This window comes from Podarcis pityusensis (assembly GCF_964106645.2).
Source record: "Podarcis pityusensis genome assembly, chromosome: 1".
NCBI lineage: Eukaryota > Metazoa > Chordata > Lepidosauria > Squamata > Lacertidae > Podarcis > Podarcis pityusensis.
In genome coordinates, this window is record NC_138028.1 from 111,929,764 (window position 1) to 111,951,918 (window position 22,155).

Sequence of the window (22,155 nt, forward strand, 5' to 3'; positions counted from 1 at the left end):
TATGGTTAAGGACAGAGGAGAAATCAAATAAATAAATAAGCAAGCAAGCAATGATATGCTTCTCAAATGTCATTGTGTTTCTCTTCCATAAGCTAGATAATACAGTTGCGAAGGCAGCGGACCTGGTGACCGGCAACTGGCGCCAACAAATAAAGGCAAGTTTCCACTTTTCGTCATTGCAAAGGTACCAAGTCAAGATCAACCCCAAGAAACTCTTCCGCGTCTCGTTGAATTCAGCTACGTGAAGGGGGCTAAGAAGTGCTTGATTAGATTATGTACCATGGTTTGAAATAAAAGGCATTGGTTAGCTATGCTAGAATGCAGATATAGAGGGAGTTTGAAAAACCATCTATGGAGAGGAAAGGCAGCCCCATGTGGTATCATCTGTATGAGCCTTAAACAGCAAAGGATATGATCTACAGTGGTGCCTCTCAAGACGAAAAGAATCCGTTTTGTGAGTCTCTTCGTCTAGCGGTTTTTTCGTCTTGCGAAGCAAGCCCATTGACGGATTAGCGGATTAGCGCTATTAGTGCTATTAGTGCTATTAGCGGCTTTTAGCGGCTTTTAGCGGCTTATCGGCTTAGCGGATAAGCGGATAAGCGGCTTAGCGGCTTAGAAAAAGGGGGGGGGGGAGGAAAAAAAACCCGCAGGAACTCGCAAGACATTTTCGTCTTGCGAAGCAAGCCCATAGGAGATTCGTTTTGCGAAGCACCTCCAAAACGGAAAACTCTTTCGTCTAGCGAGTTTTCCGTCTTGCGAGGCATTCGTCTTGCGGGGCACCACTGTATAGGCTAAATGGAGCATAGGAAGCTTCCTTACACTAGCCACTGGTCCATCTAACTCTATATTGCCTACACTGACTGGCAGTGGCTCTCCAGAGCTTCACAAATGAATCTTTAGTTGTCCTACCATGATTGAAGATGGGTCCTTTTGCATGAAAAAAAAAAAGTCTTCTTCCACTTGGCTATAGAACTTTCTCCTTCCCCTCACTCCCAATGGAACAACAAAGCTGTGTACCATTTTTGTGGTGCAAGGCACCTTCCTGTGCTTCTATCAACTACAAAGGTATCCAGCACCCAAAGTTTCGCTTGCAGGCATTTGAAACTGTATAGATCTGTGATGCCCATCTTTGCTGTTCCAGACCAGATCAACAAAGTTAAAAATGATTGTGTGTGTGTACATGTTTGCAGGTAGTTTCTGGTCGCATCCACTCTATGAATTTAAAGCACATGGCTTCCTTCAAAGAATCCTGAGAACTTCAATTTGAGGGGGTGCCTGGAATTGTGGTTCTGTGAGGAGGGAACTACAATTCCCAGGATTCTTTGGGAGGAAGCCATGTGCTTTAAAAGCACGGTGTGGATGTGACCTCTGTGACACAGGTGAAGAAGATACATACTTCCCAGGAATTCCAGCCCAGGTTGCTGTTGGTGAGCCTCTGCAGATCAGTTTGCTGCAACTGAATCTCAGTGGAGGTCTTTAGATCAACACCATTTGTGGAGCTTACGAACACAAGGATTAATTTATGTGTTCAAGAGCAGCTAGTAACTGAATGCAGCATAATGAGAAGTCCTCACTTGTCCTCTGCCTGATGATATCTCCTTTGCACCATACGCCGCGCTCGCCATTCCAAGACAATGACATCTTACCCCCTGTCAGAGTCGCGCCCTAACCCCTTCCGTCAGTGAAAGACGAGTCTGGGCAGAGAACAATAATCATGACATCAAATAATAAATTGTCTATGAGAGATCCCTAATCAGTTCGATCCCCAGCTCAGCTTGAAAAATATGCAGTTTCCTTCAACCCCTCACATCCCAATTGATTTCTGTGTGTTTGGTGGCAGGCCAAGAAGAAATTAAAGGAGCTAACCAAGAACCATGAAGCGCTCTTCCGCGAAACAGAGAGCTCCCAAGCGCTGGCTTCACCAAAGACCAAAAGGAAGGTAAATCTTCAGACAGGTGCTTGCCTCTTGGGTTTCTACACAGCCAGATTACCTGCCTGCAACCATGTGGGTTGTGTGTAAGAGAATGGGTGTCCCCAGGAAAATTCCCAGTGTCCCCTGGGCCAAGAGCATTAGGTCACATGATGCAGTGCAATCTCCTCCACAGTAGAAGCTAAGGTAATTGACAAATCATGAAGACAGTGTGGTGGCATGGTTAGAGGGCTGGACTACGTCCAGAGAGGCCCAGATTCCATACACTCCCAACATTTCTCTGATGAAAATTGGGACATCCAATTTTTAAAATAATAATCATAATAATATAGTACCCCACCCATCTGACAGGGTAGCCCCGACCACTCTGGATGGCTTCCAACATACGTATATAAAAACATACTGAAACATTAATTATAAGAATATAAGTTTACCACTTCTTTTCACTATCCTCCCTCCTTTCTTCTTCCCCAATCAAATCCATGCTTGATGGTGAAGCTCTGTACATGACCTTGGGTCAGTTACTATCTTTCTCCCCAGCTTATCTCATAGGGTTATTATGAGGATAAAATGGTGGACAAGAGCCATGTGTGAGGTTATTGAATTGAACGTTGGGCTATAAAAGTAGTAACGATAATAACAGCCTACTTTTCTGAAGCATTGGTCCTGCCAGGCTGCTAGATAAAATGACAAGAATCAATCTATTAGGTGTCTTTGAGGGGAGAGGGTGACTTTCTTTTTTTAAAAAAATGATATTTATTGAAAAAAAAAATTTTAAATTACACACACACAAAAAAGACAAGACAGAAAAATAAAAATAAAAAATAAAACCATCATTCTCAAATTCTCCACTTTCAATACCTTCTTTCTTTGACCTCCTCCTCCTCCCTTTTCTTGTATCCTGATTAATAATAATCACAGCAAATCCTTTCCATAATTCATAGTATTCTGTCATTACATTACCTTAATCTATTTTCATCTTATCTTATAGAAAACCTTAAAGTTTAAAACTTAAATCTTATTTTTACCACCTTCTCCTAGCCATAACATTCTTACCAAATTCTTTAGACATTTTTACAGGAGCCAAGTAATTTCATTTCAACATTTTTCTAGCATTCATCAATTTTATAGAACAATCCTAATGATAAAAAAAAAGAAATAAACAATCCAATCTTCATCCAGCGTCCCTTCCTCCTGGTCCCGGGTTTTGTCAGTCCTTTTTATCTTATTAATCTAGCACATTAACCTGGTAATCTTATATCCGAAGCCCTCAAGTCTCTTCCATGTCCCTTCCGCAGCTCTTCTTCATATTTTCCTTTCATTCGTGGGAACTCCAGCTTGGTAATGTTTTTGACCCTTTTCAACAAATCAGCCCCTTTTCCATAGTCCAGACTAGACTCCATGTGGTGTTTAAAAACATGTTTCAGATTCCCTCCAAAATTGAGAGCCCCCACAGCTCCAAACATCTGACGGCCCATTGCCAGACTCGAAAAGTCCAAATCTCCCTGTATAGGGGGGTCTGTCCAACCCCCCATTTCCAAACCAAACCAAACTTTATCTTTCCAAGTCTGGTTTTTTCCAAGTTCATTTGTCAAATCCAATAATTTATATTCCTGCTGGGCCGCAGCTCCCTCCGTCTCTGGCGCCCAAGATTCAGCAGCATCCTCTTCTCTCAGCTGTTCTGTCATGGCACACTCCTGTTTTAGCTCCTGGGTGGGCTCCATATAATTTCCCACTACCTGTTCAAAGGTTCTGGCCGCATTAGTCATCAAATCCGTCTTCTGGCTTAACTGATCCAATAGGGCATTTATTTTGCAGAGAGCACCCAACAGTGCTTCTGAAGACATTGTCCTGCAAGGTCACAAATCCTTTCCCACAGTTGTAATCTGTGGCAGCTGCAAGCTCCCAGGAATTAGTTACAATTTCACAGTCCCCCTCTAGGGGGAAATCTTCTGATTGTTCTTTCTTTTAAAAACAATAGCAACAAAGTTTCTTTTTTAAGGTATTTTGTCCATATTTGTTCTTTTTAAAATGCGAAAGGAAACAATGGAATCACTATGTTTCTCTTCTTTTAACTATCTGTCAAAGACATTTGTTTCTGGTCAATGAGCTTCAAACGTCAATTCTGACACCCCGCTCCAGGATCAGGACGGTGGAAAATTACTTTGCTTTAAACTCACTTCTGCAGGTTTAAACAGCCCAAAAAAGATCCCCCTTCTTCTCCTGCTGCCGAAGGGGGGTTCAGCGATTTTAAATGATGAAAACCAATCCTTTGAAAGTGATTTTTAAAGCTCTAGTTTATGTCGTCTTTGCTTTATTCTGGCTACAAGGAAACGGAAGGCTGACTTCCTGTTTAGACCTTACCGTTTCAGTACCAAATTAAGGTAAATTTTTAAGTCCAAATTCCTTTCTATTTTGCCAGTTCTTATTTAAAGTCCAAATGTTCAATGTTCCAGTACTCACGGGTGGTTATTTTAGATGCCAAATTGTCCCAGGAAAAAGGCAGCGCTCTCCGGCAACGGCTATGTGGCTTCGCTCCACAGAAAAAGCAATTGACTCACAGCACCGTGCCACTTCCCCCTCTTCGCTTCGGAGCCCGTTAGTGGGTTCCTTTGCGGGTTGTGGGGGCGCTAAGGGTGCCCGCCGAGTCCCATGGTCACAGGCTTCATCCGCCTGTGATTTCCAGAAGGGTCCCCGCTTCGCCGTAGCGGAAAAGACCCGTTTCATGCGGAGCTGGTCCCTCCAGTTCAGAGGGAGTCCGCCATTACCGATGGCGCCACCCCGGAAGTCGGGAGAGGGTGACTTTCAGCATTGTGAAGCAAAGAGTCATGATTTGCTACACACAAAACACAGTTTTCTGCATGTTGTCATGCACATAGCACGCTGTTAAGCTTTTGGCCTTACCTCTCCTGACCTCACAGGTGCATAAATAGAAGATAATTTGCCCCTGCCAACACGGCTATGAGAACAATGCCTCTGGTGAGATAAGTCAATCATATTTCTCTTTTTTTAAACAACTTGCATTTATATTTTCATTTCAGTTGCTCAGAAACCTGGAAAAATCTGCGACGAAACTGGGAAAGGACGATGAAGATTACTATGACAAGAATCTAGCCGCCTGTAAAACTAGGTTGAAATGGGAAAGCACTTTAGAAAATTGCCACCAGGCAAGTCGTTTGAGGTTCTTTTCTTGTGCTGTTGTACATTTTCATTCTGACACTTCCCCTTGAATATAAACAAGCCTCATTTCTGCACTGCCATCCATTTTTTATTTTGATTTGCAATTCAGTGAGAACAGTGAGGTACCTCCTGATTTACAGCTGTGTGTTCGAGAAGGGAAAAGTGGGGGGGGGGAATCAAGGTCCTGGGAGCAGAGGCCTACTCTTTGAAGTTATAAACATTAAAGGGAGGAGCTGCAGCTCAAGATTTGAGCACATGTTCTGCAAGCAGGACGGTTCCAAGTTGAGTTCCCCAACTCTACAACTAGAAAGGCCTCAGGCTGGAGCCAGTTAGAGTAGACGACCCCAGGTGAATCAGACCAGAACTCGGAGGTATGTCCAAGATTCCATCTCTGGCATCTCTCCAGAGAAGGCTGTATAAAACCCCGGAGCACTGCTGACTTGGCATATCCTCAGAAGGACACAGCTTCATATGTTTGTGCATGCATTTGTCACCCCATGCTAGCATAGTAAATCGCCCCAGGGAATAAAAAAGCCAGTCCTGCAATATCCACTGGAATTGCTTGATGATGATGACGATGATGATGATTGTGGCGTTCGTATGGAGCCCCCGGTCGTCTCACGGACTATTGACCCGTACACCACTAATCCGCTGCCACCAACCAGGTCCTCCCCGGTAAATCACTTAGTCTCAGTTATGTTCTCAAATTAACAAAGAAGAGTGTAGTTTATTTCAGACACAAACAAACTTTAACTGCATTCCAAACCTTGTTACTCTTTACCTTCTTAGTCTTGTTTTATCCTGTCTCTATCTCTTCTACCTCCCCTCACACAAGAACCCACTGCACTAACTGTCTCTCTATTTCCAACTGCTTTTCCAACTGCCTTTCCCAACCAACCTACCCACTAAAACCAACCAACTACCCACCAACGACTAACTCAAACCTCGGGCTAAGCCCTTTTATATACAGGTAGGCTCTCTTCGGATTATTTACACCGGACAAGAGTGTACACAGAGACTGAACATGGAGCCCGGCACCACTTCCGTTGCGAAACTCTGCAAGCTATCCGTGCCTCCTGCAAAAATCCTCCTCAGGCCTCTTTCTCTTGCCGGTAGCAGAGCGAAACACAGCGGTGAGAAGCAGAGTGCAGCACGTGTGGAATAAATCAGAGCAGACACAAGGCAGTCCTTATCTCCCCTTGCTCTTTAATCATGTAGAATAACATCATAAATTCAGACCTGGCGAGAACTGACACATTCTCCCTTTCGCATGGCGTCCGAAAGTCAGACTGAAACACACGGAGTCAAACCCCTCCCTTAAGTGTTTCTAACCACGCCTCAGGAAAGAGACGTCACCAGAACTCTTTAACTCTGTGAGTTCTGAAACCATTAACAGGCTCCGCCCCTGGCTTTCCTATTGGTTTACATTTTACCCCTTCTCTCCCCCCTGTACAGACATTTTTCAAACGAACGAGCAAATGCTAGCATAGCAAATCGTCCCAGGGAATAAGAAAGTCAGTCCTGCGACATCCACTGGAATTGCTTGATGATGATGATTTTGTTATTTATGTCCCGCCTATCTGGCTGGGTTTCCCCTGCTTCTCTGGGGCTGCTTATACTTCCTAGTTTCTTAAGGGAATATACCCTTTGGTACCAGTACACCAGGCCATTTAATCTAGCCTTGAAATTGCTTGATTCTCACCCATCTCAAAAGGGTGGAGGCTCACACAGAGCCCCAGTTTGCACCTAACCGTAAGCGAAGCTTATGAAGAAGCAAACATTTGGGCTCCTGGAGAGGAAATCCCAGCCTCTTTGCTGGTGATCCCTGGTCATTTTGCTGCTGCGTTGAGCTCAGCTGTACTTTGGCCTAGTGTGTTGCCTGGGGGTGGAAAACAGCACTCACTGCCATGACTATGACACGGCTTGGGAGGAGAGAGGCTCAGAAGCGTCACTGAATGTGACCCATGGGGTCAGTGTGGACGTTTACCCCCCATGGCAAAATTTGTAGATCCAACAAAGCCGCAACATCTGGTTTGTCATAGACAACGTTATAATCTGACTTGAAACGTAATGAAATATAATTCATCAAAGTGGCTTTTTAAAGAAACACCCTCCCACCCCCCAAAAAAGCACCAGCATCAACAGATTGGCCGTAAATTTCATACTCAATCATTTCTTTTCTAGAAGCAGAAATTTAATTAAATGCTGTTAAGCATCACCACCTCCACAGAGTTACTGTATTTTTAATCACATGCTGAGTTCTGCTCCAAACCTTTTAGCATTCTTCAGCTAAAGGAACACCTACATAAAAGAGTCGAAGGGTGCAATGCAGCCAAAGCAAAACACTTTTAAACCCATTTGATTTCAGTGGAGGGAGAATCATGTGCTTCACATGTGTGCCTATGGCTGTTTGGGTGCACCCTTTCCACTCACGGGGGGTCCTAAGTACCTGTGTGATGTAATGAGTAGGTTGATAGTAGGGACGCGGGTGGCGCTGTGGTCTAAACCACTGAGCTTCTTGGGCTTGCCGATCAGAAGGTTGGCAGTTTGAATCCCCGCAACGGGGTGAACTCCCATTGCTCTTTCCCAGCTCCTGCCAACCTAGCAGTTCCAAAGCATGCCAGTGCAAGTAGATAAATAGGTACCCCTGCAGAAGGAAGGTAAATGGTGTTTCCGTGCACTCTGGCTTCCATCACTGTGTTCCGTCGCGCCAGAAGCAGTTTAGTCATGCTGGCCTTGTGACCTGGAGAGCTGTCTGTGGACAAATGCTGGCTCCCTCGACCTGAAAACGAGATGAGTGCCGCAACCCCATATTCGCCTTTGACTGGACCTAACCATCCAAGGGTCCTTTACTTTTACCTAGGTTGATAGTACAGTGGTACCTCAGGTTACATACGCTTCAGGTTACAGACTCCGCTAACCCAGAAATAGTACCTTGGGTTAAGAACTTTGCTTCAGGATGAGAACAGAAATTGTGCAGCAGCGGCGCAGCAGCAGCAGGAGGCCCCATTAGCTAAAGTGGTGCTTCAGAACAGTTTCAGGTTAAGAACGGACCTCTGGAACGAATTAAGTTCTTAACCCGAGGTACCACTGTACTTAGATTTCTGGCACATGCACCTTTCTAGCACTTTAAAGTGTACAGCACAGAACAGAATCCTCTGCAAATTGATTTTTTTTTTAGCAACCCACACCACATAAATACTGCTTGTACAAATGGATAATTCCAGTGACCAAAAACCTGAGAGGTATGGATGAGATGCAGGGAAATTCAGACTTAATACATTTCATTTCATTTCACTTTTCATTTGTATACTGCCTTTCTATTTACACAAGGCAGTTTACAACAACAAAATATACAAGGTAGCACACCTTATCTGATCCAGTAATGGATTGTAATTGGAGATAATGCAAAATATTTGATGCAGTAATATTAGAAGCTAAGGTGGCATCAGCAGTGGCAAATGTGAAGTCATTTATTTGTATTAATTTGGTATTGTAATAATTTGTGAAGATTGGGTTGAAATTCAGAAAATCAATAAAAATAATTGGCAAAAAGAAATCTGATCCAATACAAAGGTAATAATGAATACATAACTTTAAAATAAGCAACTTATGTCAAATAAAGCAATATTCAACAATCCTTTAGAATATAATAGTACACATAAAATTAACTCTCAAAATTTTAAGAGTATGTTCATTTGTACACGCATGCGTGCGTGCACGCGCACACACATACAAGTTCATATATTACCTCAAGAAGGTTTTGAGAGGCAAATCACTACTTTCCTGGTTAGGGTTGCCATATTTTGAAGAGCAAAAAAAGAGGACACATTTGCCAACTTCTACTTTTAACTATGGATCACTATAACTCTCATTTTACATACCCTGGAAAAAGAGGGTGTGTCCTGGGAAAAGAGGACATATGGCAACCCTATCAGTCTCAGCATGAGCTAAAGACTTGCCCATTCATCCAGGCTTTGGAGAGCTCCAGATGACTCATAGCGAACTGTATTGTATTGTTGCAATATGGGGGTTCTGAAATGCCATACCCACTTCTGTTTTTTTAAAAAATTATGTACAGTTGTACCTTGGTTTTTGAACGGAATCCGTTCTGGAAGTCAGTTTGACTTCCGAAAATGTTCGAAAACCAAGGCACAGCTTCTGATTGGCTGCAGGGGCTTCCTGCATGCAATTGGAAGCCACGGAAGCCCCATCGGACGTTTGGGTTCCAAAGAACGTTTGCAAACCGGAACACTCACTTCCACGCTTGAGTCGCAAGGCGTTTGACAACCAAGGTACAACTGTATTTTGATTTCAGTGTATTTTCTGTTTGGTGTTGGGATAGCTTTGTGTTGTTGTTTTCTTATATAAATTTCTGTGGGGGGTTTTAATGAAGAGCGCTCTGTAAATGAAATAGTAAGCATAAAATAAGAATAATAGTTCTAGCATGACTAGAAACCATGGGTGGAAATTGCAGGGCAGGTTTTGGGGGACATATTAGGAACACTTTCTATTGGTAATGCTGTTCAGCAGTGGAGCAGTTTGTCTTGGGACGTGGCAGGTTCTCAATTGCAGGAGCTATTTTTGCATAGTCTGGATTGGGTACGGGGTTCCTCTGGTGGCTCTGTGTGCAGCAGACCAGTCTAATCCTTGCAGATCGCCCATTTTGTATGGTAATGGCTTCCTCCCTTCCTTTCAACAGAGCATCCTAGAACTCGAAAAGGAGCGACTGCATCTTCTGTGCAATACATTAAATTGTTACAGCCAGCATCTTTCCAGTTTGGCACAGAACCTAATTGCGGTATGTAATATTACGATTTTTCACCTCCAGTGGTTAGAAAGTTCGTTTTTAAAAAGGAACTGTTTCCAGTTCAATAAAGTTGTTTTGCAAAATGAACTGGTTCAGTTCCAGTTCATCCAAATGAACCTTTTAGTTCATAAAAAGTTCATCCTTGGCATACGTTTTTTCAGCATTCAGAATATTACCAGCCAATATGCTGAACCAAAGTCCAAAAGCAAATCGGAGGCCACACACAAGTAATAAGATGTCTGACAGACAGAACGTAAGCAGGTTAAACTTTCCCCATAATTGTATTTCCATACTAGAAGACTTACTCTGTTTTATTTCTGCCACCTACACAGCTGTTAGAGGCACAAAGCTAAGGAATCAGAAAGAAGGAATGTGAGGCATTTCTCTCTTCTAACCTGAATAGTTTGCAGCAAGAAGTACAGGTCCAAGAACAGGTGCAGGAAATGCCTCACATTCCTTCTGATTCCTTAGCAACAGTGACTGACTTAGTGTCTTTAGCAACAGCCTAATAAGCCTTAGACCGTTCCTGCCACATTTAGCTTTGCAACTTTCTTTAGAAATGTTTAGTTGATTTTTTTAAATCAACCTCCGGGCCTCCTGCTGGGGGATGGCGAGGGCAAAAGTAATGAACATGAAGATGAACTATAAATCATTCAAAGTTCTATCCCCAAACTGAACTTTATTCACCTTTAGAACACCTGACATTTACAAGTACTACTTTCAGGTGTAGTTCAGAGATTTTTGAACTAGTTAGTGAACTTTGTTCAATGGGACTAGTCCATTCCAAGCGCTGTTCACTTCCATCTAAATACTATTAGAACTTCTCTTCATATTGAATCTTGTTTGTCCTGATTCTAGTGCCACACAAGGCTTCATAATGCAGTCAGTGAAGTTGATGCACACAAGGACACACAGATGTTAGGAGAAGAAATGTCTATGCCTGCTACAGAGACCAAGCTGGAGCTGTTATTAACAGACTATTATGTAAGTGCACTACTGAAATGCTTGTCATCATGATGGGCAATGTTTGTATGGCAATAGGAGCTGCCTGCTAGGGCTGGGCGATTTATCGATATATCGTCCAAACCCAGTTTGAAGTCCATATCGTGATATCGGTTTCATAGTTTTTGACCTGGCAATATATCGTGAATAAGGATGTTTGTGTGTGTGCTATGCAAAAATCACAATGTAGGAAAAAGCATGGAACCAACCAATGCTTCTCTTGATTCCTGCAGCCCGTTAGCTCTGCTGGCTCAGCTCTCCCCCGCTTCCTTCAGGGAGCAGCGAACCACAAGAGCATTGGCCAGCGAAAACCACATTGCAGTAAAAACTGAAGCCAGCCTGTGCCTCTACGTAGCTCCATCCTTATTTCAGACATCGTAACATATCAGTATATCGCAATGTTTAGCCAATGCTATATCATGATGTTGAAAGCAAAATATTGCCCAGTACTACTGACTGCTGTAGGAACCTCTGGAGGAAGTGTAATGGCATGCCTCTTGGTGCATTCTGTGTAAACTATAAAACTGAGAGCCAGCTACCCAGTGGTAGGCAGGTTTTGCTCTGATTTCACCAGTGCCTAACTGCGGCACTTTACTTTCCCTGTCAGGGTGAATGACACAATTTGGCAGAAAGTAAATGGGGGAAACAATTAATATGGGAACTGAATAGATTTCTTGCCATCCGTGATCCCATTTCTCAAGATTGCTCCCATCTGCATACCTCCAGCCTCTTCTGTTCCTTAGGACTACTATTACCATGTGTGTTGGCCCGTTCAAGTGTACGATTAGCACACCAGTACTTTGGTGGCCCAGATGGGCCTGCTGGCCCTGTAGTCCGGTGGTAGAGCATCTGTATTGCACAGGTTTAATTTCTGGCATCTCCAGCTAGGGATGAGAATGTCCCCTGTCTGCAAACCTGGACACCCTCAGCCAATCATTTATGGGCAAAACTGAGCTAGATCGTTCTATGGTCTGACCTAGTACAGGGCAGCTTCTCAAGGTCCTATGCTGGCATGCTAACATTGCATATGAATAAACCATGGTACGTGCATTTTACTGTGACTGAGCACAAACGGAATATTCAGGCTTTACCCATGGCCCACATCTTGTAAAAATCAGGAGTGTGTTGCAAGAGTGGGACAAAACATTGAGAAGCAGTTTGTGTATTAATAAACAGATACTATGAAAATATTGATCTACAGGTTGCAAATAGGTTTGTGATTACCTGAACACTGTTTTGTTCTCTCTTGCAATAAATGCCATTGCAACCATGTTCAGCTCATAATGCAAGTTCTAAATTAACACCCCAACTGTAGAGCATCTGAAGCAGCCAGGCCACATTCAAGATCCTTAAAAAGGCTTGTAATATTTTGGCGCCACTGCTGTTTTTGCTTCACAAAGGACTGATCACAAATCAACGGGTGCTGCCAGTGCTTTATCCACACAGAGGAAGCAGTTGACATAAATCAGAAACTAAGATCCACAGAGCCAAAAGCCACAGCGGGTGCCTTCTTGACTATTATATTTTCTCCTGTAACTGTCTATATGGGGGAATCCAACATTATGCAATTACTAAGCTATAATACAATAGCAACAGAGAGCTGCTTTTTCAGCACTGTCGCTTTGCATGCCACTTAATCACAAGGTTTTATTGGCACAGCAATTATGCTTATGCATTGCAAAAGCACAATATGATAAGCAGAACTGGAGTATCCAAACAATGGATCTGGATAAGCTTATTGTCTGTAACTATTATTATTCAACTGAGCTGGGAACATATTTCAATTTTTTATGTGTCAAAGACTTTGCGGGGGAAACTATAGGGCTGTGTTCACATGTACACACACACACACACACACACACACACACAATGGGCAAGCATCAGAATTCCAAGGTAATTACCCTGTTCATTAGTTTTGGGGGCCAGACAGAATCAGAGGTGTGTTAAACCTTTCACTGATTTTTAACGAACCTTCTTTCAAATCATCTTTCTGATAATATCCATGCTTGTGCATAATTTCATAGAATGTCTGCTTCTTCTGACGTACCACCCTTGCTTTGTTGCACCATAAAACTAACATTTCAAGATAAAGGGAAAGGAAGTTCTGCAAAAGTAACATTTGTATGCTACCTCACATTGTTCTGTTACTAGAAATGGCGATTTGCCGAGCAACTCATAATATTGCTGCATGCGTGCAATCAAATTATTTCATATTGAGAATAATAATTTAGCACAATCCAATATTGACTAAATAACACTATTTGATATATTCTAACTCCATTGCTTGGGGCCTGGAGACTTGAGTAGGGATCAGGAATTGAAAGTCCCAGGGCGAATCTGTAATATTCTAAGTAGGACCAGCTTGCCCCAGTTGCCAGTGTGGAAGGCAAAAAGATTGAGTGCAGGACAGTTGATGTCTGTGGGCAACAGAACATCCCAATGTCTACTTTAGAAAGATGTTGGGCCTGGTCTGCTACCTTTTACCACCTCTGTTAAGTGGCCCTCTCAGAAAACTAGAGTCTTGGACAGAATATACAGGTTAGTTTAGTGCTTGCTAATCTCTACTGCCGTCACCTGTGATTGCCAGAATACCATGAGACCCATAAATTCTGGCTGATAGGACATTCACCTTCCTTTGCTAAGAAAATGCTCTCGGGGTCTAAGTGCTTTGATGGATCGCTGCCTTGCCTTAGAATCAGAGAATTGTAGAGTTGGAAGGGACCACAAGGGACCATGTATTCCAGCTCCCTTGCAGTGCAGGAATCTTTTGCTCAACTTGTGGCTCAAGCCCACAACCCTGAAATTAAGAGTTGTATGCTCTACCAACTGAGCTATTGCCGCCAGTGTTGCTTTTTTTAATCTGAGACTAAATACTGAAACATTTTGTGGTGCATGAAGCCACGGTGAAGTCAACCATGTCGTCACTTGGACTTGATTTGTGCAGACCGTGCCAGTGTCAACACTCAATGTGTGCTTGAGTTTAGAGTAATACCAAATGCAGGCTTCATTGTACTTCTGCACTTCTAATAAACACCTTCCTGCTTGGATGCATTTTTTCTTTTCCATCTGAACTGCATGTCTAAAACGTGGGTTTATTTTCCTGCAAAAAGGAGGAAGATGCTACGAGCCTCATCGAAAAAGAGAGGAGACAGGCTTCCATCAAAGCCAAAGTACTACGTGTTCAAAAGGACTTGGAGAAGGCGTTACAAGACAAAGCAGGTGCCTTGAAATGCCGCCTGTATGCCTTGATATATTGAGTATTACCATTCAATCCCTGACATTGCTTCTAGAGAAAACTGGCCTAGACAAGAGTCCATAGATTGATAGACTAAAACCAATTCCCCTGGAATTGAAGACAAATGTGTAAGGAAGCTATGTGCATTGTTAGCCCTTCAACACACAGCTTATTTACCTATAAAGGTAAAGGTACCCCTGCCCGTATGGGCCAGTCTTGACAGACTCTGGGGTTGTGCGCTCATCTCACTCTAGAGGCCGGGAGCCAGCGCTGTCCGCAGACACTTCCGGGTCACGTGGCCAGCGTGACGAAGCTGCTCTGGCGAGCCAGAGCCGCACACAGAAACGCCGTTTACCTTCCCGCTAGTAAGCGGTCCCTATTTATCTACTTGCACTTTGATGTGCTTTCGAACTGCTAGGTTGGCAGGCGCTGGGACCGAGCAATGGGAGCGCACCCCGCTGTGGGGATTCGAACCGCTGACCATGCGATCGGCAAGTCCTAGGCGCTGAGGTTTAACCCACAGTGCCACCCGCGTCCCTGTTATTTACCTATACTTATTTATAAAACTTCTTACCTGCCCTTTAGCATAAGATTCCAGGGTGGAGTTACAATAACAGAATATACAGTTATAAAAACAGATAAAACCATTACAATTATAATGCACACAAAAGCGTTCCAAATGGAACAGTGCAGTGTACAAAACAGTATGAGATGGTTCCACAAAACAGCTTAATTTTCAAAGAGCAGGGGAAAGAGATCTCTTTAGCCCAATGTGAGAGCTGTACAATGAAGATGCTAGATACATCTCTGTGGGGAGGTACAGTCGTACCTTGGTTGACAAACACCTTAGCTCCTGAATGTGGGAATGTTTAGGGATGCGGGGGAGGATATATTGTCTAAGATATCCTATCCCAACTTGTCTTTACAAGTTCAACAAAATCAGCAGAATTAACATTCCCCTTTTTTAAACACACGCACATCAGATAGCTTGCTCAGACTCGTTAGAGTCTCTGTAAATATTTCCTGGTATTTTTCCCGTTTAATCCCTCCTAAAATAAGATGCTATGCAGTCTTCTGTAAAGTATAAAACACTTACAAGTAATCATCTGTTCACACAAAGGTACCCAGAAGGCAGACTTTTAAAAGGTTATAACATAGTTTAAATGTGGTGACTATCTCCTTATGAGAGAAAGCCCCCCTTTTCTTCTCTTGGCCTGGAGCCAAGGGTGCATCTTAGTAGTGCTGTTGTTAAGATGACATTGATAGAAACAAGATGATCGCCAGCCTGTGATTCTTTTCTACTTCAGGAGAGGCCACGCCCATCTCGTTACACATAGGGAGTTTCATCTCAGTCCTGGAAAGCAGGAAGTTCTGGCTGGAGGACTGAGACAACCTTCATCTCTACTCTAGCCATGTTGTGTTTGACTGCATTCTTACATTCCACACTGAATGCCGCAAACCTGGGAGTGTTCTGGTTTGTGAATGTTCTTTTGGAACCTTCCTGCAGCCAATCAGAAGCCTTGCCTTGGGAGTCTAACGTTTTGGAAGTCAAATGGACTTCCAGAACGGATTCCGTTTGGCTTCCAAGGTACGACTGTATATAATTTTGGAGCTGCCACAGAAAAAGCCTTCTCAGGCTGTCATTCCTCATACTTCTGATGTGTTTTAACAAAAAGGGCCAGTAGGGATGGAGATGGTATTTTGTATATTTGGGGCCTAAGCCATTTAGGGTTTAAAACACTTGAATTGGTTTGGAAACTGGCAACCTGTTGCATCTTCCATGGTGGATAGCGAGCAAATGAAAGCAAACAATAAATGCACAAGTCACCCTTCGCTAACAGAGGAATTGCCCACTTAATAGTCCAGGCTGGCTAGCCTCTTCCTTCTTGCCATTTTGAAAGTTAATAAAGGCAGTATTTAATTTAGGTTAATTTGTTCTCCTTGAACAGTTGATCATCTTGGGTCCTCCAGATGACTGCTATTGCTGCGTCTTTTATTACCTTGTCTGCTTTATCACAATATGATTGTACACCACTTTGTGGCCTACTGAGCCAAAAAGTAGCTCTTAATTTTTTAATATAAATAAATATGTCCTGGGAGTTTTCTAATGGCACTATAACGCTTTACAGTTGATTTCCAGAAACATTTTATGAAGCATTTGTTTTCCAGAGACATATGCATGAAAGATTAGTAAATGTTCTGTGTGTGGGGGAAAACACTATAGTACAGATTGTTTAATCTTTTATAAATGGTTATTCCTTCAATATTCTTTTTAAAGGTCTGGAACGAATGCTTAACGCTTATACGGAATCTCCACAGTTCTCAGATGCAAAGAATCAGAATGATATCACTGAGCAGCTTGATGAGGTAACATTTTTTGACTGTAATCTGTAAATTAGTTTTATACCATCTTTTTAATGCCTGCCTGGGCTTAATTTGTTCATTTCAAATCCAGCTTTCACTAATATCTATTGTCCATGCCTCAAACAATCACTAGAAAATCAACTGGGCAGGTTTGGAATAGAATAACCTGCCAAATTGGGTGTGATTTATTTTAGGACAAGAGACAATAAGAGAAGTACTGTAGTACATTTTAAACTGGAAGTCTGTGTGTGTGTGTCAACTAGTGATGGTACAGAAATTTGTTTCAGTTTGCATTTAAAGGTGAACCTATGTAATCTGCATTTTCCAAAACAGGATGTAAACCAAAACACATCCATCCTTCAAAATTCACTTCTGTAAATTATGGAAATGCAACCAAATCATGTGTACAAAAATTCATATAAGTAGGATAAAGTGTGCCTACAAATGCATATATTACTGAAAACAATATACAAAAAATAATTATATTGGGGGAATTGCTTTGCAAAAAATATCTTTTAACAGGCAAACTTGCAATCAAACGTGAGTGTATTAGGAAAAATGTGCAAACGTGTGAAAATGTGGAGAACTCAACTGAACATAGATTGGAAAAAAGGGGAAACGAAGGGAAATCAAAATTGAGATTCACCCATCCCTAGGGTCAACTCCTGCCCCCACCCGAAATCAACATGAAGCAAAATACCATTTTACTAACAGTATTTTATTTTTTAAAAAACTATCTGTATTACTAGACATCTCTGAAAGTTATCCTTCTGCATGCAAACCACTTCAAGCTGGCGACTGTGCTTGCAGAAATTGAGCAGATGCCCAAACCAGTCGAACCCAGGAACTGCATTTCAAAATGGAAGGAAAAGGTACTATGAAGGGTTGTGGCCTGTGTCAAAGCACTTTTAGGGAACATGTGTGAGGCTAATTTGGAGGATATGTTTTTACAGCCCAATCCCACAAACTATTACAGCCTTCTGTACATCCTGGTTCTTTCACCTGCCATTAGTGGGACCAGTATGTCATTGCTGGTAAGAGCATACATTTGGGAAAGATTATTATTATTATTATTATTATTATTATTATTATTATTATTATTACAATACAGCTAAACAAAAGCTTTTACTTACTCTTCAAAGTACCATATTTTTCGCCCCATAGGACGCACCTAGTTTTCTTTTTTGGGGGGGGGAAATAAAGAAAAAAAAATTTATTTCCCCCCCAGGCGCGGGGCTGGGGCGGGGGAAGCCTGAGCTTCCCCCGACCCCAGAACAGGCAGCTCTCTGCAAGCCTTGGGAGACCGGCGCGACTTCCTGCCGGGCTCCCATGCCTTGCGGATATCTGCCTGAAGCCCAAACCAGGTGCGCACTGACCCCTCTCGCTCTCCAGGCTTCAGCGAAAGCCTGCATTCGCCCCATAGGACGCACACACATTTCCCCTTCATTTTTGGAGGTGAAAAAGTGCGTCCTATAGGGCGAAAAATACGGTACTTATTTAGTTATCTTGTATCTTGAACTTTAAGTGTCTGGTTTGGCATCATAACTCTTACTATGATGGGGCAGAGTAATCTTTGGGAAGTCTTTTAGATTGCTAGATTGTGCTGTACACTAGTTTTCAACTGCTCACTTTTTAGCTGTTTTATAAAGAGGTCATTTTTCCACTGGAAATTTTGCCTGCTAGAGCTGAGTACAGGGGATAATTATAAAAACAACTTAGAATCATAGAATGGAAGGGATCCTGAGGGTCTAGTCCAGCTATGACCAAACTTGTTAGCTAGGGATGATGGGAGTTGTAGTCCAAAAACAGCTGGAGGGCCAAGTTTGTCCACCACTGGTCTAGTCCAACCCCTTGCAATGCAGGAATGTCAACTAGATCAAACATGATAGATGGTCATTCAACCTCTGCTTTAAAACCTCCAAGAAAGGAGAGACCACTACCTCTCAGGGCAGTCTATTCCACTGTTGAACAACTCTGTCAGAATGTTATTCCTGATTTTTAGTTGGAATCTTTCTTGTCACTTCAATCCATTGATTCAGGTCCTACCCTCTGGAGCAGAAAACAAGCTTGTTCCCTCTTCCATGTGACAGCCCTTGAGATATTTGAAGATAACTATCATATCTCCTCTTTACCAGGCTAAACATACCCAGCTCCTTCAACCATTCCTCATAAGGCTTGGTTTCCAGACCCTTGATCATCTTGGTCACCCTCCTCTGCACAAATTCCAGTTTGTCAATATTCTGTTTAAACTGGAGTGCCCAGAACTAGACACAGTAGTCTGACCAAGGCAAGATAGAGAGGGTCTATTACTTCCCTTGATCAGGACACTATACTTGTTGATGCAGCCTACAATAGCATCAGCATTATTTATTTAGCTGTTGGATCACACGGTTGACTCATGTTAAGTTTGTGGTCTACAAAGACCCCTAGATCCTTTTCACTTGTACTACTGGCAGCTTCAAAAGTGATAAGGGATATAGTTTATTAGTGTTACTTGTAAAGATGCAGTCTTATTATGGAACAGAATCCTGTGGAAAGCTGCTTTATGTAAGAAAATATAACTGTTTGTCTGGGGGAGACTATCAAATCATATCTTAGCAATTGGGGAAATAGCCAACATTTGTTCAGAGTATGCAAATGTTTACATGTTTACACTTAGCTATAGTTTGGCTTAGCATTATGTGCAAACTGCACCCCTGCGTTGTTCAAGTATATTTATTTTCACGTGCCTTTAGGTACAGTACTTTTGCCCAAAACAATTCAATTTTTAGCATTTCTCCTGTTAACAATGTTTTTTTCTTTCCCCCAAAACTGTTAGGACTGTGTGCATCACTCTGTGGCAATCACCTGCCCTGTTAAAAAGAAACATTTTAAGCAAACTTTGAGCACAGGGGCCACCAGTGAAGAAGGAATTAACAGTTGTCCACCAGGTAAGGACACAATCCATTGCAGGATCAGCATGTGAAGTCTAGGGTTCTCTTCTCTCTCATAATCACATAGTTGGCAAAATGGCTGCCATTCTGGTACAATGGTACCTCGGTTTTTTAATGTCTCCATTGACAAACATTTTGGTTTTTGAACACTGTAAACCTGGAAGTAAATGCTTCAGTTTTCGAACATGCCTCGGAAGTCGAACATGCCACACGGCTTCCGCCGAGTGCAAGATTCTGAGGCCTAGCTGTTCTGTTTTCAAACGTTTTACAACTTGGAACAGTCTTCCAGAACAGATTACGTTCAAAAACCAAGGTACCACTGTAACAGTAGAAAGCTAAGGAGCAAGTGAAAAGTTTCTAGCTAGTAAGATGTCTCTCACAGTTTCGGTACAAATTAAAAGCCTAAAAAGCAGCTGAGCCTTCTGGGGGCTCAAATATTGTGTTAGTAATGAGGATGCTGATAACTTTATTATTTGTACCCCACCCATCTGACATAATAAAACATTAAAAAGCTTCCCTATACAGGGCTTCCTTCAAATGTCTTCTAAAGAATAATAATAGGATTATTCTTCCCCATTCCTCTGTGGTGAGGCTCTGCATCTTTTGAGTGCCTGCCACCCTCCAGTCCTTCAAATTTATCATGATGGTGGGAAATGGGGCTGTCAGGTTCTAGAAATATGCACGTACAGCTATATAGTATGGGTACTTTTTCTGTCCAGAAGCAAATAATGCTCCCTGCAAAAAGGGAAAACAGCCGTACAACTGCCAGGCCAAAATGGAAACTATAATCAAACATCAGTTTTCTTAAATAATTTAAAAGGGGTCAACATACCTAAAATGGAACATAATACACCTGGCCCTTCAGATCCAAGCTGTTTTCAAATCTCTCCATCTCAAAAAATTAATTCAAGAGCTATAACTGGGTTGTTGTTGTTTTAAAAGAGCTAGTTATTACCACAATACTATATTTGTTATAGCCTGCTGTAAATATTATCACTTTTGTCCAAACTTTCCAGTAGCTGTTAGCAATTCAAAGCCAACAGCTCTACCACCAGAGAATGGCGATTCAGTGTATGGAACTTGTACAGCTTTATATGATTACCACGCTGAAAGGGAGGACGAGCTCTGCTTGAATAAAGGTAACGGTAACATTTTCCCTCCTCTAATCTCAATGTAAGAGAAAAGCCCCACTGGATCAGACCCAAAGTCCATCTACTCCAGCATCCTGTTCTCAGTGGCCAAGAGAGGGACTAGCTTGTAGCATTTCTGGCTACAAAACCAGGGGTAGAGTTTTAACTTTATGCTGAAATAAACTCCTGGGGGAAGGACTAAAACCTGCCCACTCTCCATCTACCGTATTTTTCGTCCCATAGGACGCTCCGTCCCATGGGACACACCTAGGTTTTTTGGGGGTGGAAATAAAGGAAAAAATGTTTTCCTTTATTTCTCCCCCAAAACCAGGTCGGGGAACAGCGGGATGGCGGTGCTGCGCCTCCCCCGTTCCCCGAGCTTGTGGGGCTGGCCGATGTCTGCCCGGCGCGAGGGGCTCTCTGCTTCAGGGCGCCCCTCGCGCCGGGCGGGAGGCTGCTATCCGCAGCGTGGGGAGCCCTGCGGGAACTCCTGCAGGGCTCCCCGCGCTGCAGATGTCTGCCCGGCGTGAGGGGCGCTTTGCTTCAGGGCGCCCCACGCGGGAGGCTGCTATCCGCAGCCTGGGGAGCCCTGCGGGAACTCCCGCAGGGCTGCCTAGGCTGCAGATGTGTTCCCGAAGCGCCAGGTGCTCTGCTTTCAGCGCGCCCGGCGCTCCAGGAAGCAGGCTGCCATCCGCAGCCTAGACAGCCCCGCGGGAACTCCCGCAGGGCTGCCTAGGCTGCGGATGTCTTCCTGAAGCCTGGAGAGCAAGAGGGGTCGGTGCGCACCAACCCCTCTCACTCTCCAAGCTTCAGCGAAAGCCTGCATTCGCCCCATAGGACGCACCCAGATTTCCCCTTCATTTTTGGAGGGGAAAAAGTGTGTCCTATGGGGTGAAAAATACGGTAGTTTGGCTCTAAGCATACATATGGAAGAACACTTAAAAGCACAAGCCATACTCAAGAATGGTTTATCTGGTTTAGTCTTCACAGAGAAACCCTTCTGTTCTTTTAAAGGATGATAGAGACAGAGTACTTTCTAAAGCCATGTAGCTTCATTAAGAAACTTGTGTTTAAGATCTGGTTTATTTGACTAAGGAAGTTAAAGTAACACTATGTATTATTATTAGGTGATGTGATTGAAATTCACCAGAAGGAAGAGGATGGATGGTGGTATGGCTCTCTCAATGGGAAAATAGGTATTTTCCCTGCTACATATGTGGAAGAATTAATTCCCTCTACCACCAGGAGCCTCAATGAAGATGACGAAACGTCTTTTTAAACTGAAAAACCACAACTGGGACAGATTGCAAGTGCAACTAACAATATGGATTTATTCACTTTGACAAGACATCAATTCAAGCTTCTCTAAGTGCCTGCTCTTCCTTTGTTTAGAACTTTTTCATGTTCTAAATAAAATATTGAAAGGCATTATATAAAACTCAACTTTCATTCGTTAAATTATTGTCATTATCGTAAATAATTAAAAACAATTGTAATACCAAATTCCTTCTTAACTTCTTTTTAAAGCAGTGATACCAACACTAAAGTAGCAATGCTGTACACATTTCACT

At 42.8% G+C, this 22,155-nt stretch overlaps 1 protein-coding gene across 1 annotated transcript in view; it reads left to right on the forward strand.

Moving 5' to 3' along the window:
- The window catches only part of NOSTRIN (nitric oxide synthase trafficking), a 33,178-nt gene extending 11,091 nt beyond the window's left edge, over nt 1-22,087 (forward strand). Inside the window, exons 6-16 of the mRNA XM_080971396.1 lie at nt 93-155; nt 1,841-1,939; nt 4,972-5,097; nt 9,813-9,911; nt 10,779-10,904; nt 14,033-14,141; nt 16,436-16,524; nt 17,271-17,393; nt 19,340-19,451; nt 20,471-20,593; nt 21,712-22,087. Coding sequence (XP_080827522.1) covers nt 93-155; nt 1,841-1,939; nt 4,972-5,097; nt 9,813-9,911; nt 10,779-10,904; nt 14,033-14,141; nt 16,436-16,524; nt 17,271-17,393; nt 19,340-19,451; nt 20,471-20,593; nt 21,712-21,863 — 1,221 coding nt within the window. The 3' untranslated portion in view covers nt 21,864-22,087. The remainder of the gene's footprint in view (nt 1-92; nt 156-1,840; nt 1,940-4,971; nt 5,098-9,812; nt 9,912-10,778; nt 10,905-14,032; nt 14,142-16,435; nt 16,525-17,270; nt 17,394-19,339; nt 19,452-20,470; nt 20,594-21,711) is intronic.
- The last annotated feature ends 68 nt before the right edge of the window (nt 22,088-22,155 follow it).